Here is a 27357-nt window from a genome sequence, read left to right as displayed (position 1 = left end):
GCTCCATATCTCTTTCTCCATCTCTCTCTCTCTCACATGCATCTCGCTCTCACAAATTACAAACATGGCGCTGTCTGTGCTTCTTGTGTCCTTCTGTCAGTTTTGCATCACCTCAGATTGGCCTGGCATACCGACTCCATCATTTTTTTGAGATGTTGCATATTTTTTCTTAATTGCTTACAAAAAATATACAGTGCTCGTCTCAGTGTGTACATGGGCTTACAGTAGCTAACTGATTAGTCTTCCCTCAATTATAGCCGCTACACTAAAGAGTGTTCAACGACATTATCGTTCATTTGCTTGTAGAACAAGCCAGTGATGTATTTGACATTTGGACGGGTTTCACTAACTGTTGATGCTCACATTTGATGTATGTTTTCAGTGCAGAAGACATCAAAGCTCTCATAGAGGGGATTGGGAAATTGTGATGATGAAAACGAAAGCAGGAAGTCAGAAAAATAACAGTTTTGTATCGTTTTTAAGATTCCTGACTCCTTGATTACACATTTCCTCTTCTGTTTGCTTCTTTTATTTCTCTCACTTTATCACCACTTAACCTGATTATGCAATCACCTCGAATGCAATTAACTTTTACTTCTTGTCAATTTTTGTCTTTTGTGCCTCCATTCATTAACTCTCCTACAGTAGATTCAAGGTCTAGAACATAAACACAGAGAACCACATTTACTGTGTGATCAGTTTCATTTCAAAGAGCGTCTCTTGTGTAAAGGTATTGTAGTTTGGATAATAACGGACGTCATCGTGTTTTTGTTGTCTTGCAGAGGAGCTGCGGAAGCTCAGCTGGTCTGGAATCCCGCGACAAGTTCGACCGATAGCCTGGAAGCTTCTTTCTGTGAGTTTTTAGCCACACATTTCCACGCAGCATAAAACATAAAATACTCTCAAAAAACGATTGTACACTAGCGCACTCTAAAACAAACCTCACATAGCACCATAAACGTGGAATTTATACAGATTCATACAAACTGAGCAGCACAGTTGCACATAAAATCCCAGATAAACCGTTACACATAAGAACCGCACGGTGTTGATCTCCGACACACACACACACACACCCCAATATAAAGTTGCTGTCGTGTCTTTTTTCTTCCCCCCGGCCCCTTTCCCTTCCTGTTTTGATTTATGAAGACCAAGAGTCGTCTTTTTATTTATTTCTTTTTATTTTTTTTCCCCCTTCCAAACTTCAATAGGGAAAATTAATTGTGAGACACAAATAATTTATTCATGAGAGGCACGGTGTGTTTACTCATTAAGCCATTGTTGTGGTGTACAGCTCTTTGTCTGCTGAGGAAAGTCTAGCTTTTTGAACGCCATGACTCTCCCATTAATTACAGCACAATAGCTAATGTGCCGCAGAATAGATGTCATTAAAGGTGCGTGGATGTATGTGTGCCTGTTCGTGCCGCTTTTTCCTGTGGTTGGAGGTTACCGACCGGCTCTTAAGCTATCAACGGCGCCTTTGTGTGGTGCTCGTCTCAGATAGAGGCTTGTAACACCATATTCAGTCACAAAGCGTCAGATGATTGTTTGTGTATGTATAGTGTATGTATTTATATGTGTGCTCCTGGCAGTAAAGCTAATGTACCGTACATAATACCTCATTAAAGGTTTGTTGGTGTTGGTATTCATTTGTGCATCTTGGTGTGTGTGTGTGTGGAGGGGGTGTGTGAATGTGTTTGGGGAATAGCTTCTATGATTCAATAATAAATTGACTGCACTCTTGTGTTTATTTTATGGTTTTGGCCACTCAAAGGGCTATTTAAAAACTAGCTCCATTATTAAAACCCTTTTTAAAATTACAAGCATACATCTATTTAAAATATGTCTGGATTTACCTATGCATCTATTAAACCACAGACCCTTTGATCAGTTGATTCCCTATTCTGTAAAATTTAGGGTGTTTCCACACCTGATGACAAAAATTGCAACATTTGTTACATTTTCAGATGGTTCTCTTTCACACAGCACTTTGTCAAACAAACTAAACCCTTTGAAAAATCTGTTCCTCCTCTCGCCTGTGGTGGCACTACACCAAGAACCACTGACACAGAAACCTCTGAAGACGACACGAGGCATAACTTCCTTCTTCACGAAATGTAAACAAAAATGGAGCGGCATCAGATTGTAGCGTTTGTAGGATTTCTCTTTTGTTTTTGGCAATAGATCACGAGGTATTTCTCTGTATTTACCAAGAATGCCCTGTGATAAGGGCTGCACAGTGGCGCAGTTGGTAGCACTGTTGCCTTGGGTTCGATTCCCAGCCCGGGGTCTTTCTGCACGGAGTTTGCATGTTCTCCCTGTGCATGCGTGGGTTCTCTCCGGGTACTCTGGCTTCTTAGTCCAAATTCTCTCTAAATTCTCCCTAGGTGAGTGTGTGTGTGTGTGCATGGTTGTCTGTTCTGTCTGTCTCTGTGTTGCCCTGTCCAGGGTGTACCCGGCCTCTCGCCCGGGACGTTAGCTGGAAATAGGCACCAGCAGCCTTGTCTAGCCTCTCCACCCTTGTCCAATGAGAACCCCTCAAGGGACAAGGGTGTTAGAAAATGGATGGATGAATGGATGCCATGTGATACAGTCCACTTTCTCTATATTTAGAGCTGATAACGAAAGGCACTGATATTCTTTGAGATGCCAGTGGACTGATGAATCTTGAGCTAAGGCCATGTGCTTATACAATCTTTAACAGGTTTTGGAATTACAGTCATCTGTAAATCTTGGGAGACTCCTTGAGATTGGGTCCCAGTTACCCGCTCTATATGCAAATGAACTTACTGCCTTAACAACAAACAAGCCATGATTTTTGAAAAAAACACACATATTCAGCAACCTAAATCAGACATGTTTAGATAGATTTCAGTCAACTAAGATACTATTACTAGTAATTGAGGGGTTTTTTGTGGTTATTTCCACCCTTTGAGAGAAGCAAATAGAGTATGGATGGTTGGTTGTGATATTGCAGAACTCACCAAGGTGTCAGCAAACAATTTCTGACTAAAGACGAGTTTTGAAACTCTCTGGAGTTTTTATTTTGTACCTTTTGATACATAGTACTGTAGACCACTGTAAGGTGAAGACATAATCCTGAAGTCTGGCCAAAGACTTGTAGAGGTAAATTGAGAGCACAATTGCTGTACAAGATATTTATTTTTTACAAAGATTTCAAAAACAAGGACTTTTTGTGACTTTGAATTTTGAAGAAGAAGGCCTAACTTTGCCAGTCAGGATCAGTGTAAGCTGAAAAGTTGTTTCCGCTGAAAACTCGACCAACCACCGTTTTTTTCACAACTGACTTTTAAGCAAAGAAGACAATCATAAGGTTCGCTGTTTTAGTTCATTCAGGTTCTGTTCTTTTTAATCCAAGGAGTTAAAATATTTTTTGGAGATTACTCTGCAGATCTCCTTTGAACACCCAGGAACTGATGGGGTGTCATTTATTTGTGAAGGACAAAATAGACTGTGAAGGACACAATCACTGGCACAGAACAAAGGATGCTGGGAGATTTATACAAAAAGCAAACAAAACAAAAGATCCAACAAATTGCGGGTCGCTAAAGTCGCCCCCTATTTGGGGAATTTAAGCTTCCAAGAGCATTTATGTAAAATTATTTATCGCAAGTGCAATAATGTTTCTCAACTGTTGTTACTCCGATGTAATGTTGTTAGTTTGTGACTTTTTTGTGATCTTTTTTTTTTTTATTACCACCATGCAAAGTCAAATGAGAACTCTAGACATCTGTGTATAATAAAGATTATTAATAGTATTATTGTTGTATCCTGCCTCAGGCTGGGTTGTAGGTTTATTCGGCTCATTGTCATAAAAAAAAAAAAAGTGTTTATGAAGGGAACATGGCCTCCATCCGAAATTCAAATCATCTTTTAATTTTTAATATCTCCGCGCCTCTTTTGGCTTAAACGGGGCCGAATCTGCTGCGTATAAAGTCGGAGGGGATGGTGTTGAAATCCCTTCTGAGGTCGTAACGCCTGATCTCATGATCTTATCCGCACTTAAAGAAAGTTTTCTCCCTCACTTGATCACCTCGTTTCATTTTTATTTTTTCTCATCCAACAAAAACTGCTTGAGCAACGCCGTGTTTTTCACTCGACGGTTTGATAATTCCTGTTACTTCTGCATGTCGTGATTTACCGCTTCCTTTTACCGTTTTAAGCAAGTGTGGACATAAAAAAAAAAAATCCTGGAACAGTATTCTGTAAAGGAGAACCTGAGAGAACAGTAATAATCTCTCTGATAGCCTTTTTTTTTTTCTTTTTCATCATCTTCACCAGACTCCACAAGTCTGCCTGCAGCCTCACAAACACGCGTGCTTAAACCTCCTACTATTTCACAAATAATACTGTTTTATTTCATTTGTTTAAGGAGCACTCGGTGTCCAAGCCTGAAGGCGGAAGGAAAAAATTTAATGGCTTTGTGAAATAATAATAAAAAAAAAAAAAAGGAAAAGAAAAACCTTGCCCTGTAGCAAAATGTACATTTGCTAATGGAGTGTGGCTGTTAAATGTAAAATGGTGGGAGAGTGGAGGGGGAAAAAGAGAAAAAAAACTAACTGGCTGTGGAAATATTGATAAGGCTAAAGGGCTTTATGAAATACACCAGAGAGCGGCAGCAGCTGATTCCGAGATTATGCTAAATAGTTACCGTGCGACAGCTCACATGCTGTAATTACGTTGCCTGGGAGAAAAGAGCAATGCATTTTTCATCTGACTTACTGATGTCCACCCTTTGTGTTCTTTAATCTTCAGGTTTCCCCCACCCTTTGACCTTTTGGAAGGAAAGTGATAGCTCTTAGAGGAAGTTGTATCTTTAATAAATTTACTAATTTATTCGCTGTTCTAGCATGTTTTTTTTTTTTTTTTCCTTTTTCCCCACTTCTACCCAAAATATTTGTGTGGCTTTAGATTAATTAAAAAAACAATAGTAAGTTTTAAAAAGTAAATAGTAAGTAGATATAAAAAAGTAAATGTCTGTAGCATGTGGGGAAACATTAAGATGTGGATTTACTCCAATTAGTATGCTAAAGTAGCTAATGCACCAACAATGAGCTAAAATGCATATTTTTGCTTATGGCTAATGTTAGCATGAGGGCTATCACTAGCATGTTGACTAGCAGTGACTTACTTCACCCAGTATGTAAACATTTGTGTATAAGCTAAAATTAGACTAAATGCTAAGGTGAATGCTGTCAGTAGCATGTGGGTTATCACCAGCATGTTGACTTACACACCACAATGCATTGGCCTGCTCTCCTATGTATTGCTATGGCATGCCCCTAAAAAAAGAAAAAGACCAAAAAAATCTGAAAAGTGTGGCATAGATTTGTATTCCTCCATCTCGAGCCAAACTGCTACCTTACGCTTCAACTACAGTTGCTATTTTTGGGGTGGGGGGGACGTCACTACCTCTCCATATTGATGGAGGTCATCTGATTTATATATTTCAAGGATTGGATTTAATCCTGAACTTTGACTGGACCTGTGTATGGCAAAAATATGTCATCTAAGCCAGGGGGCTAACATGCAACCTGTAGCTCTTTGCCTCTCCAACTGTGGCTCTTACAAAACCAAAAAAAAAAGAAAAAGGTTTTTGATTATGGACGCAATAACAAAGGGTAATTTTAGATGTTTTCCTCTTACGTTTTTATGCAAAATCTGCTTGTAGATTATATTATTTTGCTAGACACTGCTTGTAGTGTCTAGCAAAGTGCTTTTAAAAGCAGCTAGCATGAAAACATACTTATCTTTCTTCATTTTCTATATTTATAGATAAGACTAACCTCATTCTAGAAAATGGTTTTATTTTCCTCTTGCAATAGATGATTGTTTTTATCTAAAATCTGAAAAAAATGTTTTTTTTGTACTTCTGCTAGCTTTCATAAAAAAATATTTCATGCACATATTTAGAAATGTGCTTTTTGCGTCGCTTGGCGAGTTTTATTTTGTTGCAACGGGGGCAGCAGCGGCTCTTTGAACGGAAAAGGTTGCTGACTCACACCCTCGTCTCAAGCCTCTAAGAGCATGATGCTGCCACCAGCCACCATGTTTCGCCATAGGGATGTTGTGTTGATTTGATGCAGTATTTTTCTTTTGTGGACATTTAATTCTTAAACTTACCCAAAAAATCAAATCAGTATGCTTGTGTTTGAACACACAGAGGGAACTTGTCACTCTTTGCTGACATTCCAACTTTCTACTAGAAAGGATTATATTATTAAAGAACATTTCTGATTTGGAGTGGGAAAAAGTCGCTTTAAAAACCGGATCGAATATGAATGCTCCAAGATAACACGAACCAGGCTTCAGAACCTGCGAGATGTTTCTTTAAAAATACAGGTGGGCAGACACTCGAGGGATGAGAAGTTTAATTTTAATCCATCTTCTCTTGTGCTCGCTCTGGGACAGATTCCAATCTGCTTCCAGGATAATGTTTTCCTGCAAAGTAGAAATCAATTTAGAGAGGAGACTAAGTAAAAAGAACTGTTTCATTTAAATCCCCCCCCAAACGTTTTCTCCCAGGGATATCTTCTATGCGCTTTCTATTTATTTGTCTGTTTTTTTTTTTCTGTTAGTTTATAGAGGTGGGTCTTCCTTTAGGAGGAGAACAGGCAATATTTCAGGGAAGAATGAAGAGATCAGGCGTGTAGACCAACGGTTCAAAGGAGGAAATGCAAGAACTGCTATATTTTGCACCAATCTTATCAGGTCATACTTCACTGATATTCAATAATCAACATCTGAATAAAAAAGAAGAAAGAGCTCCTTTTAATAAAAGGAAACAAAAGCCAGTCCTCAACCAGAAATAATCTTTAATTAATATGTTCTGAGGCCAGCATTGGGTTTAATATGACAACAATGCTAATGACGATAAATGGTAATTGTCATTTATACTAATAATTAAAATAAGACTATGCATGATGACGATGATGATGACAGAAAAAGAATGAGTGATGGTAGAAAAATGAGAATCCATCCATCTATTGTCTAATCCTGCTGGTCCTTTCAGGGACACAGAGGGTCTGGTTCTTATCTTTAGTAATTAAAACATAATACAAACAGAAGGTAATTATAAAGATAGAATAATAATAGTAGTAGTAATCATTTTAAAATTATTACAGTGACAGTAGTACTGTTGATTAAAAAAATAGTTTAAATAATTGTAAAATAGCAAAGAATGACAATAGTAAAGAATAATACAAAATAACAATAAATAATAAAAATGAGGTAAAAAGAAATTGTAGTAGTAATAAAAATTAGAAATAAATCAAATAATAAAAATCCCAATTAGTAAAAATAACTAATAAACCAGAATAAAGTTGAAAATAATAAGTAATAAGAAAATAAATGATAAAAAAACGTAATGTGAGAGAATCATTTTAATGATTGTAACAATGACCCATGGAATTAATGAAAATATTCCTTACAATTAAAAAAGATAATACAGTAAGCAGTACTAATAGTTACAGTCAGTGATTATGATATTTGTAATATTGTGAATGACAAAGACGGTGTTGATAAGAGTAATGGTAATAATAAAACGATGATGATGAGGACGATAATCTTAATAAAGACCGATGATAACGATAATAATATTGATGGTTATGGTAAAAATGAATGATAACACTTAGAAAATGAGCATCATTAATAAAGATCATTGACAGTGAATGTCACAATAATAGTGGGCATGATCCTTGGTAACCAAACAAATCCATGAAGGTCTTTTTAAATTTGTGTGCGTATCTTTGTGCTGTCTCATTGAGCAGTAAGGCAGCTCCAGTGCTACTGACCTCCTTTAAGCTGTCCATTAACCTTCAACCGACACACACACACACACACACACACACACGCCCACACTCTGCCTCATTTGGCAGCCGGCCCCCCTTTACACTGGAGCCCAGTGCTTTGTAGCTGGCCTGTAGCGTCCTGTGTTTGTGTGTGTACGCAGGCCTTGCGCGTGTTTGCATATGGAGTCGTTTCAACATGGGACGGTTGGACGTTTTGGCAGAGAGACCGTCGGGTAGAAAAGTCGGTGGTGGTGATGGGGGGGGGGGCAACAAACATAGCCAATGTTCAGCCTGATTTGTGCTGGCACAAACATGGCCGTCTGGATGCATGGCAGCGCTGAGATGGGCTGTAAATGAGTTCAGAGCTGACCTCCTTCACAGTAAACTCTTTTTCTATTTTTTTTTTATGTACGGAAACAAACAGGCAAACATCTGAACGACATATTTATGTGTGGAATTATTTGTCCTGACAAACACACTAGTGAGAGAGAGGGGGGGGGAAACAACAATCTGTTTATTTTTTTCCCTCCTACAGCTAAGTTTGCTTTTAACCGTTCCCAGGGTGTTGGCCGGAGCGTATATCAGTCTGTTGACGCGTCTGCAAGCAAAACGCTCGGGTGAGACAAACAATCCCCTGTGCTCCTCGAACATCTCAAGGGCCCGAGTCTGGGGAAACAACAAATAAAACAGCAGAGAAGAAACTTTACTACTGTTATATACTCCTCTCTAGACGCTTGCCAGAAGTTGATGGTGTGTTTGTCTCTCGTGGCCAAAGAAATGGAAGCTTGCTTCCAGAAAAACGGTTAATTACATCAAGATGCCAAAGAAAAAAACTAACTCCATATTTCAATGTATTTTATCCTAAAAAAAAAAGACTGTGATTGAAATAAATCGAAACAAAAAGATATAATTAGTGCTAGAAAATCAAGCAATACTACATTGATCAGTGTATATATTCATCATTTATCCCAGCTATATCTGTGTGAAATATCATGGAAGACCATTGTACTATAAATTGACTCAAAAGGATCGACAACCCTGGAGATTTAAGTGCAAAGAACAACAGAACTGTAATGTAATGTTAAAAATGTGAAGGAAATTATTTATTTATTGAATTGGAAGATATCTTCAGGACTTGACCTAAACTGAGCTAATAAAAAATAGTTAGTTCTTAGAATCGAGTTCTAAATAAAAGTTGACGAAATTCTTCAAATTTTCCAAGCCTTTCCTCTGAGCTCCCCAGCCAGAGCGGCATGTTTTTGCCATCACTGACACGTTTTCCAAGGCCTAAATGTATGTTTTAGCACACTTTCGAAAACTCTGATGCCGTGATTCTTTTATAACCCCACGGTTTTAAGTCACGTCTGGACTTGGTTGGACTCGACTTTCTGCTCGTTGCGTAAGCCGCACTGCGCTGAGATGAACGCTCACTCACGCACACCAACGCTCGCAAATTCTGTCAGATATACCCATTCCCCACATAAACACACACAGCCAGGTAGGCCTAAGGAGCAGCAGACGTTCCGCAACACAGCCCAAAGTTTTCCTTCTAATCCCGGGTGTTGGCGTTTGCTTTGCAGAACTTTTCTAGCAAATTTAAACTACAACTTACAAAGCATCACTACTTAATGAAAGATGGCAGAAACCACTGAAAATTCACAAGAAAATCAATCTAAAAGAACATTTGCGGTGCTGACGTAAGCATATTGAAGCGTTACTCTAGCATGTTTTGAACACAATCCTAACAGTTAGCCTAATAAGACAATATAAATCTATTAGTGACACAGATTTATAGTGAGCTGAAAAACTATGGATATCCAAGGGACATTTTCTCATTTTTTCTCAGAACTAAAAAAATGGGAAAAATGTCTTGTTCTACTGGCAGATTTCACTTGCAATTAGTACCTTTTCATCAGCATTAGAAATTATTTATTTAAAACAAACTGTTTCCTGCTGAAAAGTTACTTGTAAGTTAGTTTTACTTCAAGTGTTGCATTAGAAACTAGACCAAAAGTGTATTGCAGTGCAGCAGTGCTTAACTGTAGAGTAGAATGAAAAGGTTAGGAAATTTGGAAAACCTGATAGAGATAAATACAATGTTTTCCCATAATGCAACACAAAACTGGCAATAGGAAGGCGTTTGAATGCTCCACCACATTGAAGATGATCTCTTCAGCGATGAGGTGTTTCCTTGGTTTATCACAAAACAAGTAATTTGAAACTTGTTCTTACGACACGCGAAAGTTAAATACTTCTTGTCTTCGACTTCATTTAAGTGATTTATGTATACAGTCTGAATTGACAGCATCACTGCCTGTGTCATCTCTGTTGGTGGGGGGGGGAGAAGAAAAAACCAGAGCTCACAGTTGATTAGCTTAGCATATAAACTGGAAACCCGTCTGTTTCTCTCCAAAGATGAGTTGCCAGGCAACTGGCAGTGAAAACTACCCAAGCATTTTGCTTTTTCCCAGCCACAACTTCACTTTATAACAAGCCTCCTGCTGCTTCAATTAGGTAGGATCCAAAACTTACAATGAGGGGTGCTGCTCAATAAGAAAAATAAATAAATCAATAAAATCATAAATGTATTGAAATTCAGAACATGTCAAATATGGTTGCATTTAAAAATTCAAACAAAAGTAGTTTTTTTTTAATCCTCTCTTTGACTTTGCCTTTCAGGGTTATCTGCCTGCCAACGCAGAGAGGCGAGAAAGCGTTCTACAGAGGAAGAGACAAGAATATTTTGGCTTCATCCAGCAATACTACGACTCGCGCAATGATGAGCACCATCAAGACACATACAGACAGGTATATGCTGAGATGCCTTCACACGCCCACACACACAGTGGGAGCCAAAACATAACACACTTGTCTGACACTGAATAACTTACCTTTGTGCTGCCGAACCTTTCCCTATTGGTCAGGATGTGGATGACGAAGCTGTACGGCCTTTGTCTAAACCAGGAAGCCAAGATTTGATCATTTAAGCTCAGATCACATCCCTTCATGTTAAGTCAGGTTTATTCTACTGACTTATATCTTAGCTTTGTGTGTTGATTCTACTGAAGAAGACAAAGATAACTCTGTTGGCGTCTGTACAGTTTCAAACAAACAGGGTTTGCTCCTGTGTGTTATAAGCCTGGTGGCCCACCAGGCTTTATTTGCTCCCCCGCCAGGCTAAGCGTCGTCTGTTTTTTGTAACAGGGTTTTTCATTTTTACACCGGTGACAGTAAAGACTGATTCATCTAGCTCTGTTCCTGCACCCTCACATTGGCCTCACACGCTATCATTTTCAATTGACGTTGCCTGCTCGTGCACCTCCAAATATTTGTAACTTTTAATGTCTTTTAACACAAAAGCACACTGGTGGACTGCCTTAGCGCCTTTACCGCCGGGTTCAGCATATTCTCTGGAGGAAACCCTAAATAAATATCTAACAAAGTTGGGATTTACTGGTCACCAGTGTGATTTTCCTGGTTCTGAAAGCCCAACCCTAGCACCGCCACGCATGTTTTCACAGACTTACATCCACAGTCACAATTGCAGGAAGCATCCAGATGTTCCCGTTGTATTGTGTTCTTTGTTTTCATTCGCCCTGTCCTCTCTGGACTGGACTGTCGCTCGTATCAACATGACGGGAGCGTGGTCGAGCTCTGTTCAGAGCAGGGACAGCCAGCTTCAAAGAGCTGCTTAAATGAACACTTTTCTGTGGCTTTGAAAATCTACTCCCTCCTCCCCTCCCTCTCTGTTTATCTGTCAGTCTTTCACCCTTTGCACACTTCTTCTTTTTAACATGGGACTACTTCCTGTTCATTTGAAGCCGATAAGAAACTTCAAAGTGGGCTGTCAGTCTCGGAGCTCCACACATTTTTCATATTTGGCCCAATTTCCCATTGATCTCCTCGTCACAGCTGCCACGAAGCTGGCACACTTTGTTGTGATGATTGTTTGAATCGCGTCCTGTAGCCACATTATAACAGTTTTGGATTGTGTAGTAATTTCTGATTTTGCTTTTGCTGCGTGCCTTATTGTGTTTGCAACTTTTTTTTTTTCCTCATTGTGCATGATCTTAGTTTTGATCATTTTAAGGATGGATTTCCTAAAAATGCCTGGATGTTTCTAGATCTTTTTCCTGGTTAGTTCATCAACCTCTGAATATCCATCTCTGTCTTTCTTTCTCTGTTTTCTGTTTTTTTTCCCATTCTTTCTTTAACTCTTAGTTTTTTCACCATTTCTTTCTGCCTCTTAGTTTCTTTTACTCTGTCTTTACTTAATTTTTTGTCTTCCTTTCTGTCTTTCTTCCTTTCTTTCACTTTTTCTCTTTTTTCCTTTCTGCCACTCAATCTTTCACTATTTTTCTTCCTTTCACTCTTTCATTCTTTCACTTTTTCTATTTTTTTTGTTGGTATGCAATGAACATAAGGGACAACCTTTTGATATGTGGATGAGAACAGACAGCTTGTTATGAAGGAGGAGCTGATGAGGTAGAGATGAGGTTTTAAATCCTTCGTCAGATAAAATCCAAGATTAAAAATTTAAAAACATCGCTCGGAATTCGCTACACCCAGAGTACGACTTTGTGCTGGAATGACTTTTGACCCTTAAATGCCTCCACATTGACATTTCTTAAGCCACCAATGACATTTTGAAGAACTGACATAAGATCTTGTTTGATACATTTATCTCATGTCAGCTAGCATTAGCTGTTAAAGCTTCCTTTTCCAGTTTCAACGATGTATAGCATCTAGCTGTTGAACTCCTGAATACAATAGTCACTTCTGGTGTAGAGATTAAGTTGCAATACTCACTTAAAATGGTTTGTTTATAATCTCCAGAGTTTGTTGTGGCAAGCATCTTTAGTTAATTGAGAATCTTTGGCAATGCACAAAGATTTAATTATTCAAATACTAACTTACATTGATTGTGGTGTTAAGGTGACAAAATATATAAAAAAGTCGATGACATGACTCCCTTATGAACGCTGAGTGTGTTTGTGTTAGTTTGACTCTCTAACACATTTCCTTTCCGTGTTGCTGTCAGATCCATATAGACATTCCTAGGATGAATCCTGAAAATTTGGTGCTGCAGCCAAAGGTGACAGAGGTAAGGCGTCCAGGACTGTGGCTACAGCTGCACGCTGGTCCTCTGAGCGACTAGTGCGCACACGCACACACTCTTCCAGACTGTGTCAGCCAGCCCGTCTCAACCTGCCGCCCTGCATCCGTCTGGCTCCCTTCTGACGAATCTGTCCGCCTGCTGTATTGTTCGTCTGCGGGGGTAGACGGTCTGAAATGGCAGAAAAACGTGGTCTTACAACGCTCCTCACAGAAACATCAAAGGGAGCCGTCCCATTATGCTAAAGGCGCCCATCTGCACACCCCCAAGACCACGGCTGCTTTCCATTTCAGAGCACCAGAAACCCCAGTCTGACTCCAATCAAGAACACCAATCCACTAACTTTTGCTCTCGCTCCGTTCTCCATCACTGTCTGTAATGGCCAGATCCGTGCTAATCTGCCCGTTGCTTCCTGTTTGTCTTTCTCTTTCTTTCTCTCCCCGCAGATTCACATTGACATACCGAGAACTAATCCTCTTATTCCTCTTTTCCAACAAGCTTCTGTCCAAGAGGTGAGACCCCACCTGCAGGAGCACACACACCACCTCACATTAGGAGGGTTTTCCCTTTTGCCTTCAGACTGACTCACTCAGCCTATCAGTGGCGGAGTCCATGTTCATGAAAAATCGAAAGAATCGGCTTGGTTAGTTTTCTTATAGATTTCTTTAGAGGGGCAGTATCATGTAAAATCCATGATTTTGAGCTCTACATCTTATTGTAATGTTATTTCCTCATTAAAAACACCTGGAGTGTTGCCTTGATTCCTTCATGAATCAGTTCAACGCCTGATTTTTACTTAGCTCCGCCTTCGAGGCGCAGCTCCTCCTCGAAGCTGCAGTTTCCGAGCTTCCGCCTCTCAGTGCAGCACTGGTAAAAATGTTCCTAAAGGGTTAATAATGATCACTTTCTGAAGGCGGAGTTTCTTAAAGAGACACAGGCCCAATATCAAGGCTTTAAATTTCAAAGTTAAATTTGGTTTATATAGAGTTTCTAACAAGTGAAGGTAACCATTTTATAACACCATCAAGTAACTGTGTCTGGAAAATGCATAATGCTGCCCTTTTATAAACACAATAAGAAAATTCCTATGTGCAACTCCAAAAAAACTGAGGTAATGACAGGAAAACCCTCACTGTAGAACACTGCATGATGTGAAAAAAAGCCAAAATTAAAAGCATAAACATAATTTCTTCAGGCATGCATGGAATCAGACAACCCTGAACTTTTTTCACTCTGCATGGCTGCCACTCGTATCGTTTTTGTTGTGCTTTGTTTGTGCTTCTGAAAAGAAAATGTACTTTTATATCTAGGTTGTTTTCTGGCATTGAAGTAAGACTGTAAAGTGAGCAGCAGTTTGAACAATCTGGCTTGTGGGTACTTCCAGAGCCAATCACTTTTATCAAAACGACATGTAAAAAGCTTTGAAATAAGATCATTCATTGTTGCAGCATAATCTTATGTTGCATTCAGAGTGGGGAAATGCAGCAGTTACTGCAAACCCTGCCACCTTGTACTATTTAGATTCAGACACTGAGTTGGCTGTGGAAAGGGGTTCTACGTCGTTCCTTTTTCAATTCTGGTCGGCCTGGCGTCTCATGATAGTTGCATTTATTTCCTTGGCCGACGATGAGAAATATGTTTAAAAAAACAAACCCAACAACAACAACAACAAAAAAAAAAAATCTAAACATGTAGCAAGCCAAATAAACAAGGCAGGCAGCCAACAAATGGTGAACACAATCTCTGGCTGAGCAAAATGTGACAAAACCTTTGCTTTCACATTACAGACGTTTGTGTTGCATAACCTATAATTAAATGTGAGATGATGAGAAAGAAAAACTATACATAACCGTTTCTACTTTGCTCGAATGCTGATGCTCGCTCTGTAGGTACATTTTTCAGGCAGCCGTAATAATCAACATCTAGAACATCACATTTGCTCCCCTGAGAAAAGTGTTATCAATATACAGAACTCACTTCCTGTTTTTAAAAAAAAAAAACAACGTAAAGTCATACTTTATATATTTACAGCTTCAATCACTCTACATGATTATTATTTAGGCCCTTTAAAATAATTTTAGGGGCAGTAGTAATCATGCTACTATTAATTTCATTATTATTTTTTAAACTTTCCTCTCTGGAGAAAATGTCCTCAATTAAGGGTTGGATTTAAATAAAAATCAGTGTGAGATTATTCTGCTGCAACAAAAGATGAATATATAGTTTTATGTCTTTATACGTTTTTGCCAGAGGTTCAACCAAATATGTGCATATTTGTGGGTCAGTTACTTGTAAAACCTTTTAAAATACTGAAAACAAGCCTTTTTAGCACCGATGATAAACTATCGAAATCCGGCTTCCTGCGGAAACGAGCTGGATTTTATTCCTTTCCAGAGCTTATTACCTCACCGTTTCCGCCGAGGCCTGTCACAGACATGAGCCCGAGAACGGTAAACACAAAGAAAAGTTCCCAATAATGAGGTGGAGGCTAATGACGAGGCCAGCACTTGAGGCCGCTCTGTTACGTCCACCTCTACACAGGTGTGAACGAGCCTGGCAACCACACACACAAACATGCTGCCAAAAAATGTTTGTGTGTAAAGCGGAGCAGAAATTCGAGCATTGAGCTCAGGCTCTTTAGTCGATGCAGCGCCTCAGGCAGCACCACCTCCCACTGTCGCTGTTTTGTACAGGTTAAAACGCTGCTCTGTAATCAGAGGTAAGAAGGGAAACGGGATCGCTGATGTCTTCTCTGCACTGCAAGCTGCTTATTGTTAATGTCAGTTTTTTTGGAGCGGTTTTCTCCACCCAGGAGTTCTGCTCTTTTTCTAAAATAAAGATGTAGCATACATATATATTCATAGAAATTAGATTAATGTTTCTTTCAATAATAATTTAAGTTAATGCAAAAAGCATTAAAAAAAAAGACTATTATGAAGAACATTTATCCAGGGTTTCCCCCAGTGTAAGACTGGCGGGCCTCCAGGCTTTCATTGCCACCCCTCCAGGCTAAGCATAATTTATTTTAAATATGGTTTAACAGTGACACTAAAGACAGATTAAGCTAGGTTAATAGTTGACATATTGCCAAATTGTGATGCCTATTCGTGCATCTCCAAAGTTTTGTACCTTTTCACTTTTTTTTAACATAAAAACACGGTGGGCTGCTGGTGGATTGCCTTAGCACCCCTTCTGCCGGGCTTAGCAGGTTTTCCGGGGGAAACCCTATTTGTCCTTTCATCCTTGACTCCTTTCTTTTTCTGTGGAAGGGACAATTTCCTCTCCACTTTTTTGAGATTAGCCTTATCTTGGTCCTTGGGGTCCCGCGCTAATGGGATGAAGCCATAACCGTTTGACACAGGAGGCGCGGGCAAAGCTGATTTCCTGTCCTGTAAATGCTTCGTTGGAAGAATCTGAGGTTAATGTGAGATTAGCAGAACGTGCTCTAAACTTTGATGTCTCTCTTTGATTTTTATTTTTAAGCACACAAACAGAAGATGTCTCTTTTCACCCGCAGCAAGAAAAAAAGAATAAATAAATAAAAGGGTGTTGGTTCACCCAGCATAGCTCTCTGTGTAGCCGCCAGTGTGAAATATGCATGTCAGCTTTGGAAGCTGCATGAAAAGAAAGTCCCATTACCCACTCGGCCTTCTATCGCCGGCACCTCTTCCCGTTTGATTGATGCGGCTTTGATAAGAAAAGAGCGGGCAGGTGGAGGAGAGTCTGCGAGAGATCTGCTACTGTCTGACATCACCGCGTTTACATCAAGTCAGAAATAAAATGAGTAATACGCTTGTTATACACATGGCATATTCCCAAAAAACAAGGGAGGGAGAGAAAGAAAAAACTTGATAGGTTGGGGGGCTATGCCAAGATGTGAGAGCTCTTTTTGATGAAGGAGAGGTAAAGACATTTGGACACCAGAAAAACAAGCTGAGCATCAAGCCCTCTTCAATTTTCTTCTCACTGACAGCATTAAACAGTCCCTCATAACAAAGATGGAGGTGTTCACCCTGCAAAAAAAAAAAGACGAACAACTAAAATATTGAAAATGAGAGGAAAGAGGGAGAAGGACAGGCGGAGTTACAGAGAAGAGCAATATATTGAATACAGTAGCGTAAAAATGAGGTTCAAAATGGGCCTTTCTTTTTTTTTGTTTGTTTGTTTGTGAACCAAATGCTCAGCTGAGAAAAAGCAATCAGATGGTGCTTAACAGCGTTGAAGCCAAATCGATTCATTTTGAATTACTGTTTAGCTCTTGGAGGATCCTGTTTTCATTAATTGAACCCAATCCTTTCTGAACTGGAGAGGCACCCATCAAAGATTTTTGTTGCCAATTTCCAGTCATAAATGCTTTTCCGAAACCAAACCACCAAATCCAGATACAACAAATTCCTCTTTTTACTTTATGGAAAAAATATTAAATCACCCTCAAAATAAAATATTTGTAGAAAAATAAAACACTTATGTCTCTTATATTGGGGGGAAGGAGGGTAGAGGTATCCAAACAAATAAGACCCAACTAAAGGAGGATTACAGGCCATCTCGTTTCCCATTCCCATTTTTTTAAAGAAATGACTGTCCACTTTAATATTTGAACGTAAAAATAGCTCACATTTATATCTTGGTCAGTTATATCATTCATCCATTTCCCTTAACTATGCTACATTACATTAGAGAGTGAGCAGTTGATGTTACACCGCTCCGCGATTTTGACTAATATTTTAAAACGAAGGCGAAAGGAATGCAGAGTTGACATTTTTCAGCTATTTTAAGTGTCTTGTATTAACAGTTAGCACAATTAGCTCAATAAACTAGGTTAAGTTTGCATTGCTAAGTATGTATTTAGCATAGAGTAAGCAGACTCTTTCAACAAGTGTAGAATTTCTAAAACTGAACTCTTCAAAAGGAGAAAACAGCCACTTTGCTGTGACGTGTTCAGCTTCCTGTTAGCTGCTAACGGTTAGCGTTCTAATCTTTCTAGAAACTTCTTTGGGTTTCCTCACAAAAATACCATGTTGGAACAGAAAGTAGCTAACTGAGCATCAACTTCCACACTGAACAGCGTTGTCATTAAAGCGAGATGGTAGTGCTTGGTATGGTGCGTTCACTGCCAGGGGGGAACAAAAAAACATGGTGAAGCATAAAGTTTACCTTTCCCAGACTGTGACTTTTAGGTTGGAGGGAAAATAATCGTAAGGTTTAGAAAGGAATAATTAATATCAGTAACCATGGCAAAACTAACACAGTTTAACACACCTCAAAATCATTAGCCGTGTCTGTTTAAGTTTTTTTTTTTTTTTTACACTTAACCAGCTTATTGTTTGAAATTTTCTTGCCTTTTCCACACCCAACTCATTTGCCATTAATCAACGCCGCAGTGTTTCATCTAAAATTGAAACGAAACAAAAACTAAGCAAATATGATGCCTGTCTGGCGCAGCAGGAGCTCTGAAATGTGTATTTTGTAAAAAACATTTATTTTCTGCTCCGCTTGCTCTATAATTACCGGTTCCACATTAATCAGAGGCTTCTCTGGCCATTTGGGCAAAGGCGCGTTTCAGAGCGCCACGACCTCCAGAGTTTTGGCCCCACGTTTCCTCACGATTGTAGGTGAAACACTGCGAACTAATTGCTTCAAAAAGTAGCTTTTTATTCACTGGTGAAAATGTCTGATGTAGTTGCTTCCCTTCCATAAGCCATTGTTTTTGACTGACTGCTTGTGTCCGTCTGTTGAAGATATTTGAGCGGATTCTGTTCATCTGGGCCATCCGGCATCCGGCCAGCGGCTACGTGCAGGGCATCAACGACCTGGTCACGCCGTTCTTCGTCGTCTTCGTCTTCGAGTACATCGGTGAGTGACGGCGCCCTCCCTACCTTCTCTCACTCTCTCCACTCTTTATTTCCCACTTTAAAACCAACCCCGATCCTTCATGTTAAACGCTTTTAAAGCTGAGTGACGCCTTCTGTAGACGGTACAAAGACGGGTTACTTTCTGTTTCACCTGCGCAGGTTGTAGAAAATCTCTCGTGGGACCCTCTGTACCGTCTCATTTTACACCTGTCTACCCTTCATCCATTCTGCTCCCTCTTTGTGCGAAAATATGCTTTGAAATTCTATTCATCAAGTCATTTTCTGGTTAACACTCCTGATTCCACTCTTTGCGGTGCGTGACGCGTAGCGTGACGCGTGTTGACGAGCGTGTGTGTGATTGTTTGCGCATCCCACTGTTCTCTCCGTAGCCCCCCTGCTGTTGATGTTTATATTTTGCCACATTTAGGCAAATGAATGTTTTATTTTACTGTCGCACTTAATTCCTTTAACAGTCCAAACTCACTGCTTCAAAGCACAGACAGACAGCATGCACTTGTGGCCAATATAAACAGGGATGAGGATGTAATTTCTGTAATTCTGTTTGAACTACAAAAAATAAATTATAGACTATTAAGTTATTTTTTTGTGTGTTTTTGTCTTCCAATTAAAAGACTGCTATGGTGTGAGCCGGTATACAAACTGTGACTTTAATTTTTCATTTAATCACTAATCTCTGTTCCATGTGAGCCCATATAAAGGTCCATACAATTAAAACATCATAAGTCATTTAAATAAAATCAAATAAAGACTTTATAAAGTAATTTAAAAGGGGTTTAAGAATAACAGTTACTCTTCAGTGAAGGTTTTAAGTAGAATCTACAAATTAGTCAGTGGAATAAATGGCTGGGCACATACACACAAAAAGAGAGAAACTAACTCTCCTTTGGATCAATTTCCTAAAATAAAAAATGTCTAGCAATTTACCGAAATCTTAAATGTTACATTAGGGGTCTCAAACTCCAGTCCTCAAGGGCCGCTGTCCTGCAGTTTTTAGATGTGCCACAGGTACAAAACACTGGAGTGAAATGGCTAAATTACCTCCTCCTTGTGTAGATCAGTTCTCCCAGCCTTGCTAATGACCTAATTATTCTTTTCAGGTGTGGTGCAGCAGAGGCACATCTAAAGGTTGCAGGGCAGTGGCCCTCCAGGACTGGAGTTTGACACCTGTGTGTTACATGCTTTGCCTGTTTGAAATAACGTATTTCGAATTGAGTCTTTTCCATTCCCCTCTCCTTTATTGAAATGTTCCCGTCGTCCCTCCTCAGCTCTTTTTACCCCTCCCCGCTTCACTTCTGCTTTTCTCTCTTCCTGCGTTTGTTTTTCCCCTCCCCTCTTTGCCTTCCTTTGACTCTTGTCAGATCTTCAAAGCGTCATCCCTCGCTCCTGCGTTCCATGTACCTCCATGCGCTGATGAGCCTTGACTAACAAACGCAGCCAACAAACCTTCAAACGTGCCTGGCTGGCATCTTACATGATGGGTTGATGTGCTGCTCTGCTGTTATTTGGTGTTTCTGTCTTCTGACAGAGAGAGCGAACCAAAACACAAAGGTTTTTTTTATTTATTTTTTATTTTTTGCTTCTTTGGAGATGAGTGTAATTCTTCTCCTTTTGTGGAGAGGGTAGAAGTTTCGACATGTGTTCTCTCCTGCTGTTCACTTCCCAGGTGTTTGCCTTTATTTCACTTATTCACATCTTCCAACATTCTTGTAATTTCTCTACATAGATATACTGTATATAGATATATTCCTTTCATATATTCATTTTTATCCATACATAAGATTCAAATTATTTGATTTTTGACTAAACTTTCAGCTTGTATGTTTGAAATAATCAGCGGGGAAAAAGTGTCTTCAGTCAGAAGCTTCTTCAGTTGCTGCAAAACCGACTGCTAAAGGAGAGCCTTCCTGCCTACAGCCATCAACATTGACGTAAACCTGTTGAAGAAACCTGTATAAAATAAGTTATGAAATTTGATCTCCCTCTTTGATTAATAAAGTATTTTAGGCTTTAATACACAGTTTCAATCTACCTTTAAATTTTATGTATTATTTAAAAATCAACACCCACTACCTCTGTGCTCTGTCCAAGGGGTAAAACACTGAAATAAGGAGTTCACTTACAATCTGGACCAAGCAAATCTGTCTTAATGTAGAAAAATATATATTTTATATATCTGTCTGTTAGCTTTTTCTGCTTTCAAAGAAACATTTTAGTTGGTATAGTTCACTACAAAAAAATCAGTTTTAGTCATTGAAATACTACAAATAATCCCCAAAGTCCTTTTCTACTAAAAGTCTCAAATTTCTCGATAAATTTAACATGATAAACCTACAAAGCAAATAGTTTGTACAGTTGATGTTTGATATTTCAATAAGATCCATTATCACTCCAGACATACACTCAGTTTGCTGACATTCTGTTCATTGCTGCTAAATGTCATTTTTATGGACATGTAGAAATGTATTTACATTTCCAGTTGATAGTCTTTAACTTCTTTAAGTGATTTTCGTCTTCATTCAATGATACTTTACTTTTGCTTCAGATACACACCAATTTAAATCTACATTTTAAGACGAAGAGGAGTATATTTGCTTTGTGTCTGCAGTCCCTAGTGGTACCTGCTAACAAACTGAGATGCACTTAAGATCTCACATTGAGATGGTAAAGAAAGAGTGGAAAAGGGGCAGCAAAGTGAAACACAGCAGACATGGCAGTGGTAAGAAAGGATTACAGCCAGCCTGGGAATGAGCCCAGATCAGCATGAGTTGCACATCACACACTCGGTGTGTGGGATGCACTCAGTCTTTCATGACTCTGAACACGAGGCTTCACCCGAGCTTGTCACTAAAGGTGCTTTTTGGCCAGATTTGAAGATCTGTCCCACTTCTTCAGATATATTTTTTTTATTTTTCCACTGAGTCATACACCTGACCTGTCAAAGCAACAAGAAAACAGCGGCATGTTGAGAAACATGAAATGTCAGAGAAAAGCTCTTTGACAGTTTCCGTGGAATAAGTTTTGGTGTTTTTGTGACTGGTAATTTAAAGCTTACTCACTTGCTAACAACAGAAAACCTTTAAACCACTCTGAATTTCTTTATTCTCAGCTTCCATAGAAATTGACTTTTTTTTCATAATCTTTTAAAGTTGCCTCGGACTATAGAAGAACTAATGCGGTTTGCTGCATAACTATGTGTAGGTTACAGCAAACATGCGGAAAAGCCTTTTAGCCAACATGCAGAGTTCAGAGTTGTGGCTTGTTTAAAGGGGCATTATTATGTAAAATTAACTTTTTGAGCTTTACGTCATGTTATGTTTTTCTCCTCATCAAAAACAAACATGGAGTGTTGCATGTATTCTTTCATTCATGTGTAAGAAATCCTTTAATGTCCCATGGCAATCATTCTGCTGTGCAAAACACCTGGGTGGACCTAGCTCCGCCTTTGAGATGAAGCTCCTCCTCCGATCTGCATTTTCCGAGCTTCTGCACCACATAGCTCTTCTCACCCCACTCGGCTCCTTCAGACTAGCCAGCAGCAATCAGCAAACACCTGGTGGAACTGCACATCTGCTGAGCTCATTGTTGGAGCTAGTTGTCAGTGAAGCGTTGGTGAAAATGTTGTTAAAGGGTTAATAGCGGAGCCATGCTGTGATGACTTCCTGCAGGCGGAGTTTCTGAGAGAGCAAGTGTTTTAAAGATAGAAAGGCACAATTTTAAAGCATTAAATTGTGAAGTGAAATCTATATGGAGTCATATTTGATATATATTCAGCATTTTTATAACAATTGAAGGCAACATACTGTTGAAGACTTTGACGTCTCCAGTTAAGATTCGCTGATGCAGGAGATTCCAGAAAAGTCAGTGAGTTAAAATCAACCAAAGTTTATTAATATGTACAAGATATATCTTGGAGATCCACTTAAAGCATCAAACATGCATACAGAGTTACCCAAAGGCAATCCCAGTGAGATCTGAAGTCTCTTTCTCCTACTATATAGCCCCGAATGACTGTCTGACTGTGCTCTGCGGCCCAACCCCCACGCTGATGAGAACAGGGTCAGCCTTTTGTTTTAAGGCCGGTAGTCATAAAAAGTTTTATTGATGTTACAGAGGAAAGATGACCGCTTTAATCTGTAACCCCAGTTCCTGTCCCAGGACAAAGTTATAAAATTAATAACCATTTGGTTCATCTGCTCTTTACTCCACATTTTGGATCCTGTCTTCTAGCTTAATTACTGCTTGCAGGATGTCGTTATCACTTCCCTATGCAAATCCATCCTACCAAAGGCCTTTGGTAGACCCATACTCCCCTCAGAACCCAGAACAAAGCAAGGCTCCACTTGTAGTTTCCTTGTAACTCATCAAAGTAAATTCATGATTATACATCAATGTAACATTCAACAAAAATCACTTTACAATATTTCCACAATAGTTACTTGATTGTGCTATAAAATTGCACTATGTGCCTGGAAAATACATAACACTGCTCCTCTGAAGCAAAATGTATAACGAGATTAAGGACTTGAGACTTAATTTAGCTCGGCATAATTCATTTCCGGGCACAAAAGAATGATTGTTTAGTTTGAACAACTCTGATTGTTCTACGGCGCCTTCCTCTGTTCCCCTGCAAGCAATAAAACAAACCGAGGGACGCAGTCAGTGATTATTAGTAAAAGGTCACATAGATTTTCATCTTGCTGAGGAGAGATTGAGCTGCAAACCTGCTAAGCACCGAGCCAAAATGTTCTTAGAAATTGAGATGGCAGCAGCTTGCTCATCCTCTCCACTCTCAGTCGAACACAGTTCCTCATTTAAGCTCTTCATCAAAAGCAAATAATCCATTAAAATGGTTGAATTGGATTAAAAGAAGCCAGTATCAGTAGAGCTGGTTAGTTTTTAGCATCGTGATGAAGATGGTTAGTTTATTGGCCTGTTGGGAACAAATTGTTTTTGTTATTTTTACTCTCTTCTCTGTCCTTTTTAAACATTTCAAGTTGTTCTGCTCTTATCCATCCAGATTCATCCCAAAATACATCTAACTCAAAATGTCTGATTGGCAGATTAGCATTAAGAATAGTTAGTTTTTGAGCTCACTACAGAAGGGAAGCTCGCAACATTGTTAAACAACAAATTGATCGAAAGAGTCTTTTGTTTCATCTGTTCCGAGCCATTAGCCAACAAGAAAATGTATCTTATTAAGGCCAGGGTGGTCCATGACTGTGGCAAGAGGTAGATCCAGTCCCCCTTTTAATTTGCTGAAGGTATTGATTGACCAGAGGATCGGTAATGTAATCTGCATGGCAGGATCTTAGTATGGATCTACTCTGAAGAGTGATGAGAACAAGCAAGCAGCTCGGAGGAGACAGTGGCGAATGTGAAAACAGTGGAAGGAGAAGCAAGACCGGAGTGAAGACAAAGTAGGAGATAATAGCAGCAGCCGGAGTTCCTTAAGAGGAAGAAAGAGTCGGGGGTTTGGAGAATGACAGAGAGGGACGGGGCTCGAAGCAAGACTTTTACAGAAAGAGAGATTCAGATGGTGCTCCCATGCTGTCAGGAAACATCAGTGTTCTCCCATCAGTGGAGAGAGAAACAGCTTGTGCTTCCTTCACAATCTTCTGCGTTTAAGATTATCGTGTCACAACAGAGAAACAGAGAGAGAGAGAGAGAGCTGCGGCTTTTCAGTTGCTGGGGTTTCATTAGGGTTTCTGCATTTAGCTCTGGGCCAAACGGAGATTAACAGTAGGCCTGGGACGATTAATGGCGATTAATCGGTTGTTGAGATAATCGTCAACTAATTTAGTAATCGATTAATCGTTATCTGGAGTATTCAGACTCAAAAGAAGAACATTTGCTGAGGAAAAAAAAACAAACCGTACAAGAAAAGTATACATTCTGCATTTAAGAGGAAAAAAGCCCACCCTTTTCTGTAAATATGTACAATCTGCCATATTTATATTTATTGGATTAATTGATTAATCATCAGAATAATTGATTAATCAATTACCAAAATAATTGTTAGATGCAGCAAATTTGACATACTGCAAAATTTGGTTGCACTATAGTCCACCATTATCTTAGGAAGATAAAGGAAGGATGCTTTTTGTTTTCAAATCATCAAAGCAACGTTTAATATTAAGGCACTCGTCTATTTTATGGATTTCATGGACAATTTGTGATTTATTTTGAAATGATATGTTTTAAAACTGGATATCAGTTCTTTTTGCACCAGACTTGCCTTTTCCATGCGGTGTTTTGCAAAAGCAGCCATTCTCGGTGAAAAGACGAGCTTATGCGGCGTGTTCTCGATATATATATATATATATATTTTTTTTTTAATGTGTTTTCTACTGCTGCTGAATAAGATGCTAACCTCTAAATGGCATTTGGGATTACTAAAGTAAGGGCAATGAAGAGACAGCAAGTCAAACGCAGAAAATGCGTCGGGTAAGATGTCGAAGCAGCCTGACTCACCCAAATAATTAGAAATAATTTGGAGTTGTGATTGTTGGGGAGCTGCAGGTAGGGCAGTGGTAGAAAACAGCCTGCTTTTCTGGGGCTTTCAATCCAGGTGTTTTGTTTTTTTTATTGCTAGATGGAAGCTCTTTGTTTTTGTAACTCAAGAAGATACTTGAAGCTTTCAAAAAAAAATGCCACAAACTGTTGCGTTCCTCCACAATATGTTCTTTTTATCGCTTACTTAAACGCAGCAACTGGTGTCTGCCAAATGCATCTCTGAGATTTATGCAAGCGACGTTTCAGTCAGCTTTATGTGGCGAGCATTTTGTTTTCCTTTGACAAAAAAAAAAAAAAAAATTAAATGGAAAAAGTTAGTACCCTCTGCACAGCCACTAAATAGGTTTTGCAGTTTGCATAAAATCCATCTAAAACAGTTGGTTGAAATGTAGGAGATGCCAGAAATCTGATGGCAGAATATCCTGAATGTTCGAACATTATTGTGCATCACGCTGTTGCGCCAACAGGCTGCAGTATTCGCCAGATTACCGAAATCAATCAGCGCGCTCCCTTTTGTTGGGGCTGTGCATGGCATTATTGGCAGAAAATAGGTTGGTATAAATAATCTAAGTAAGATAAACAGACTGTTCATGTAGGGCATTCGAACAAGGAACATTATTATAGAGGACCACACGACGCACAATCCTTCAGAACCGGGAGAGCTCAGCAGGAAATCTCTTTTAAATGGTAATATGTTGCTGATTACACAAATACACGTACACAAAGAGCTGGTTCTTTTTGAGTCTTTGCGGCGTTTGCTCGGGTGCGTGTGTGTGTGTGTGTGTGTGCGGAGTTGCAGACAGACTGGCTAGGAAGGTGGAGCACCCAGGGACAAAAGCAAGGGAGATGGAAACATGCTGTCAGTCAGCTGTGATGAAATGCCTGCAGGGTTGTAACACCACACACAAACACAGGGCACGGTCTCACGAGGCGAGCCGCCACGAGTGCAAACATACAGGAGATGGACAGATGGCGATGTCTTATCTACAGACGTCTGCCTTGTCTCGATGATTTGGTTGAAAGAAGACTTATTTGTTTTGTGTTTTTTTGTCAGGTGGAATGAAGTGCATTTTGATGTTTACATTGATTTTTACATGTGAAGTTGCAGGAGCAGCTTATGTATGGAGACTTGTGTCCTGTAACAAAAGCTTAGTTCAACCTTCATTTGATTTTATGTTAGACGCTTTGAGGCATTGTTTCAACAACAAATGATAATGATCGAAGTAAATATAAAAGCGATGGGGAAAGGATTCATTTTGACTGAACAAATGTGCTTCGCTAATAGGGGTGGGCAGTATGAGCCAAATGTTTTATCACGACATTATCACAAAAGTGACAATCAGAACTATTTACTTTTTTCTTTAAGGTAACTGTGAAGCTGTCGCTGCATGACGTAGCAATTATTATATTATAAACACAAAGACTGCTCTTGAAAATCATTTGCAATACAATTCTTTAGCACTAAACTGCACACAGTGACTGCATTTAAACTTATTTTCAATTGTAATGATATTTATTGATACCATCGTTGAACGAAGAGTGGAGAAAAATAGTAAAAATAACAATTGCGACAATACGGACAGTTTTTTTTTAAACGCTGTGAATTGAAATGTATCGTGACGACGAGAAATCAAATCTCTGATCACGATAAATGATAAATATGATAAATGCCCACTCATGCTTGCCAAAGAGGTGATTAGAGGGGACCGTTGTCGTAGCCTCTGTCTCACATATTTTAGTTAAATAAAATAAAAACTTTAAGCTAATACTTGTAGTTTCCTGTTATTGTGATTCCAAGTAAATTCTTCATTCAGAAGGAAAAGGGGAATAAAAGCAGAATAAAACCTGAAAAGTAACCCAGCTGGGTAAGTAAAACAATCCATTGTTGAGAAATATGGATATTTGTAATAAAAAAAGTACAAAGTCATCAGCATAACGGCAAACGTGATGCTCTGTTTGACCTTGCCGAACACATTAATTGTGTGTGAAGTTTAATAAGTTGGTCGATTAGCGACATGCTAACGGGACTGCCTTGAGGTGTGCT

At 39.2% G+C, this 27357-nt stretch overlaps 1 protein-coding gene across 2 annotated transcripts in view; it reads left to right on the top strand.

The window, feature by feature from the left end:
• Window positions 1–27357, top strand: part of tbc1d22a (TBC1 domain family, member 22a) — a 142458-nt gene that overhangs the window by 29595 nt on the left and 85506 nt on the right. The window contains exons 6-9 of one of the 2 annotated variants that reach the window (XM_032589118.1): window positions 783–853; window positions 10491–10619; window positions 12853–12915; window positions 18666–18780. In XM_032589118.1, the coding sequence (XP_032445009.1) occupies window positions 783–853; window positions 10491–10619; window positions 12853–12915; window positions 18666–18780 (378 nt within the window). Of the gene's footprint in view, window positions 1–782; window positions 854–10490; window positions 10620–12852; window positions 12916–13373; window positions 13440–18665; window positions 18781–27357 lie in introns of both variants that reach the window. The other variant, XM_032589117.1, reaches the window with a different exon arrangement.

The sequence above is a fragment of the Xiphophorus hellerii genome, chromosome 17 (genome assembly GCF_003331165.1).
Source record: "Xiphophorus hellerii strain 12219 chromosome 17, Xiphophorus_hellerii-4.1, whole genome shotgun sequence".
Taxonomy (NCBI): Eukaryota; Metazoa; Chordata; class Actinopteri; order Cyprinodontiformes; family Poeciliidae; genus Xiphophorus; species Xiphophorus hellerii.
This window is presented reverse-complemented; position numbering and strand designations above follow the sequence as displayed.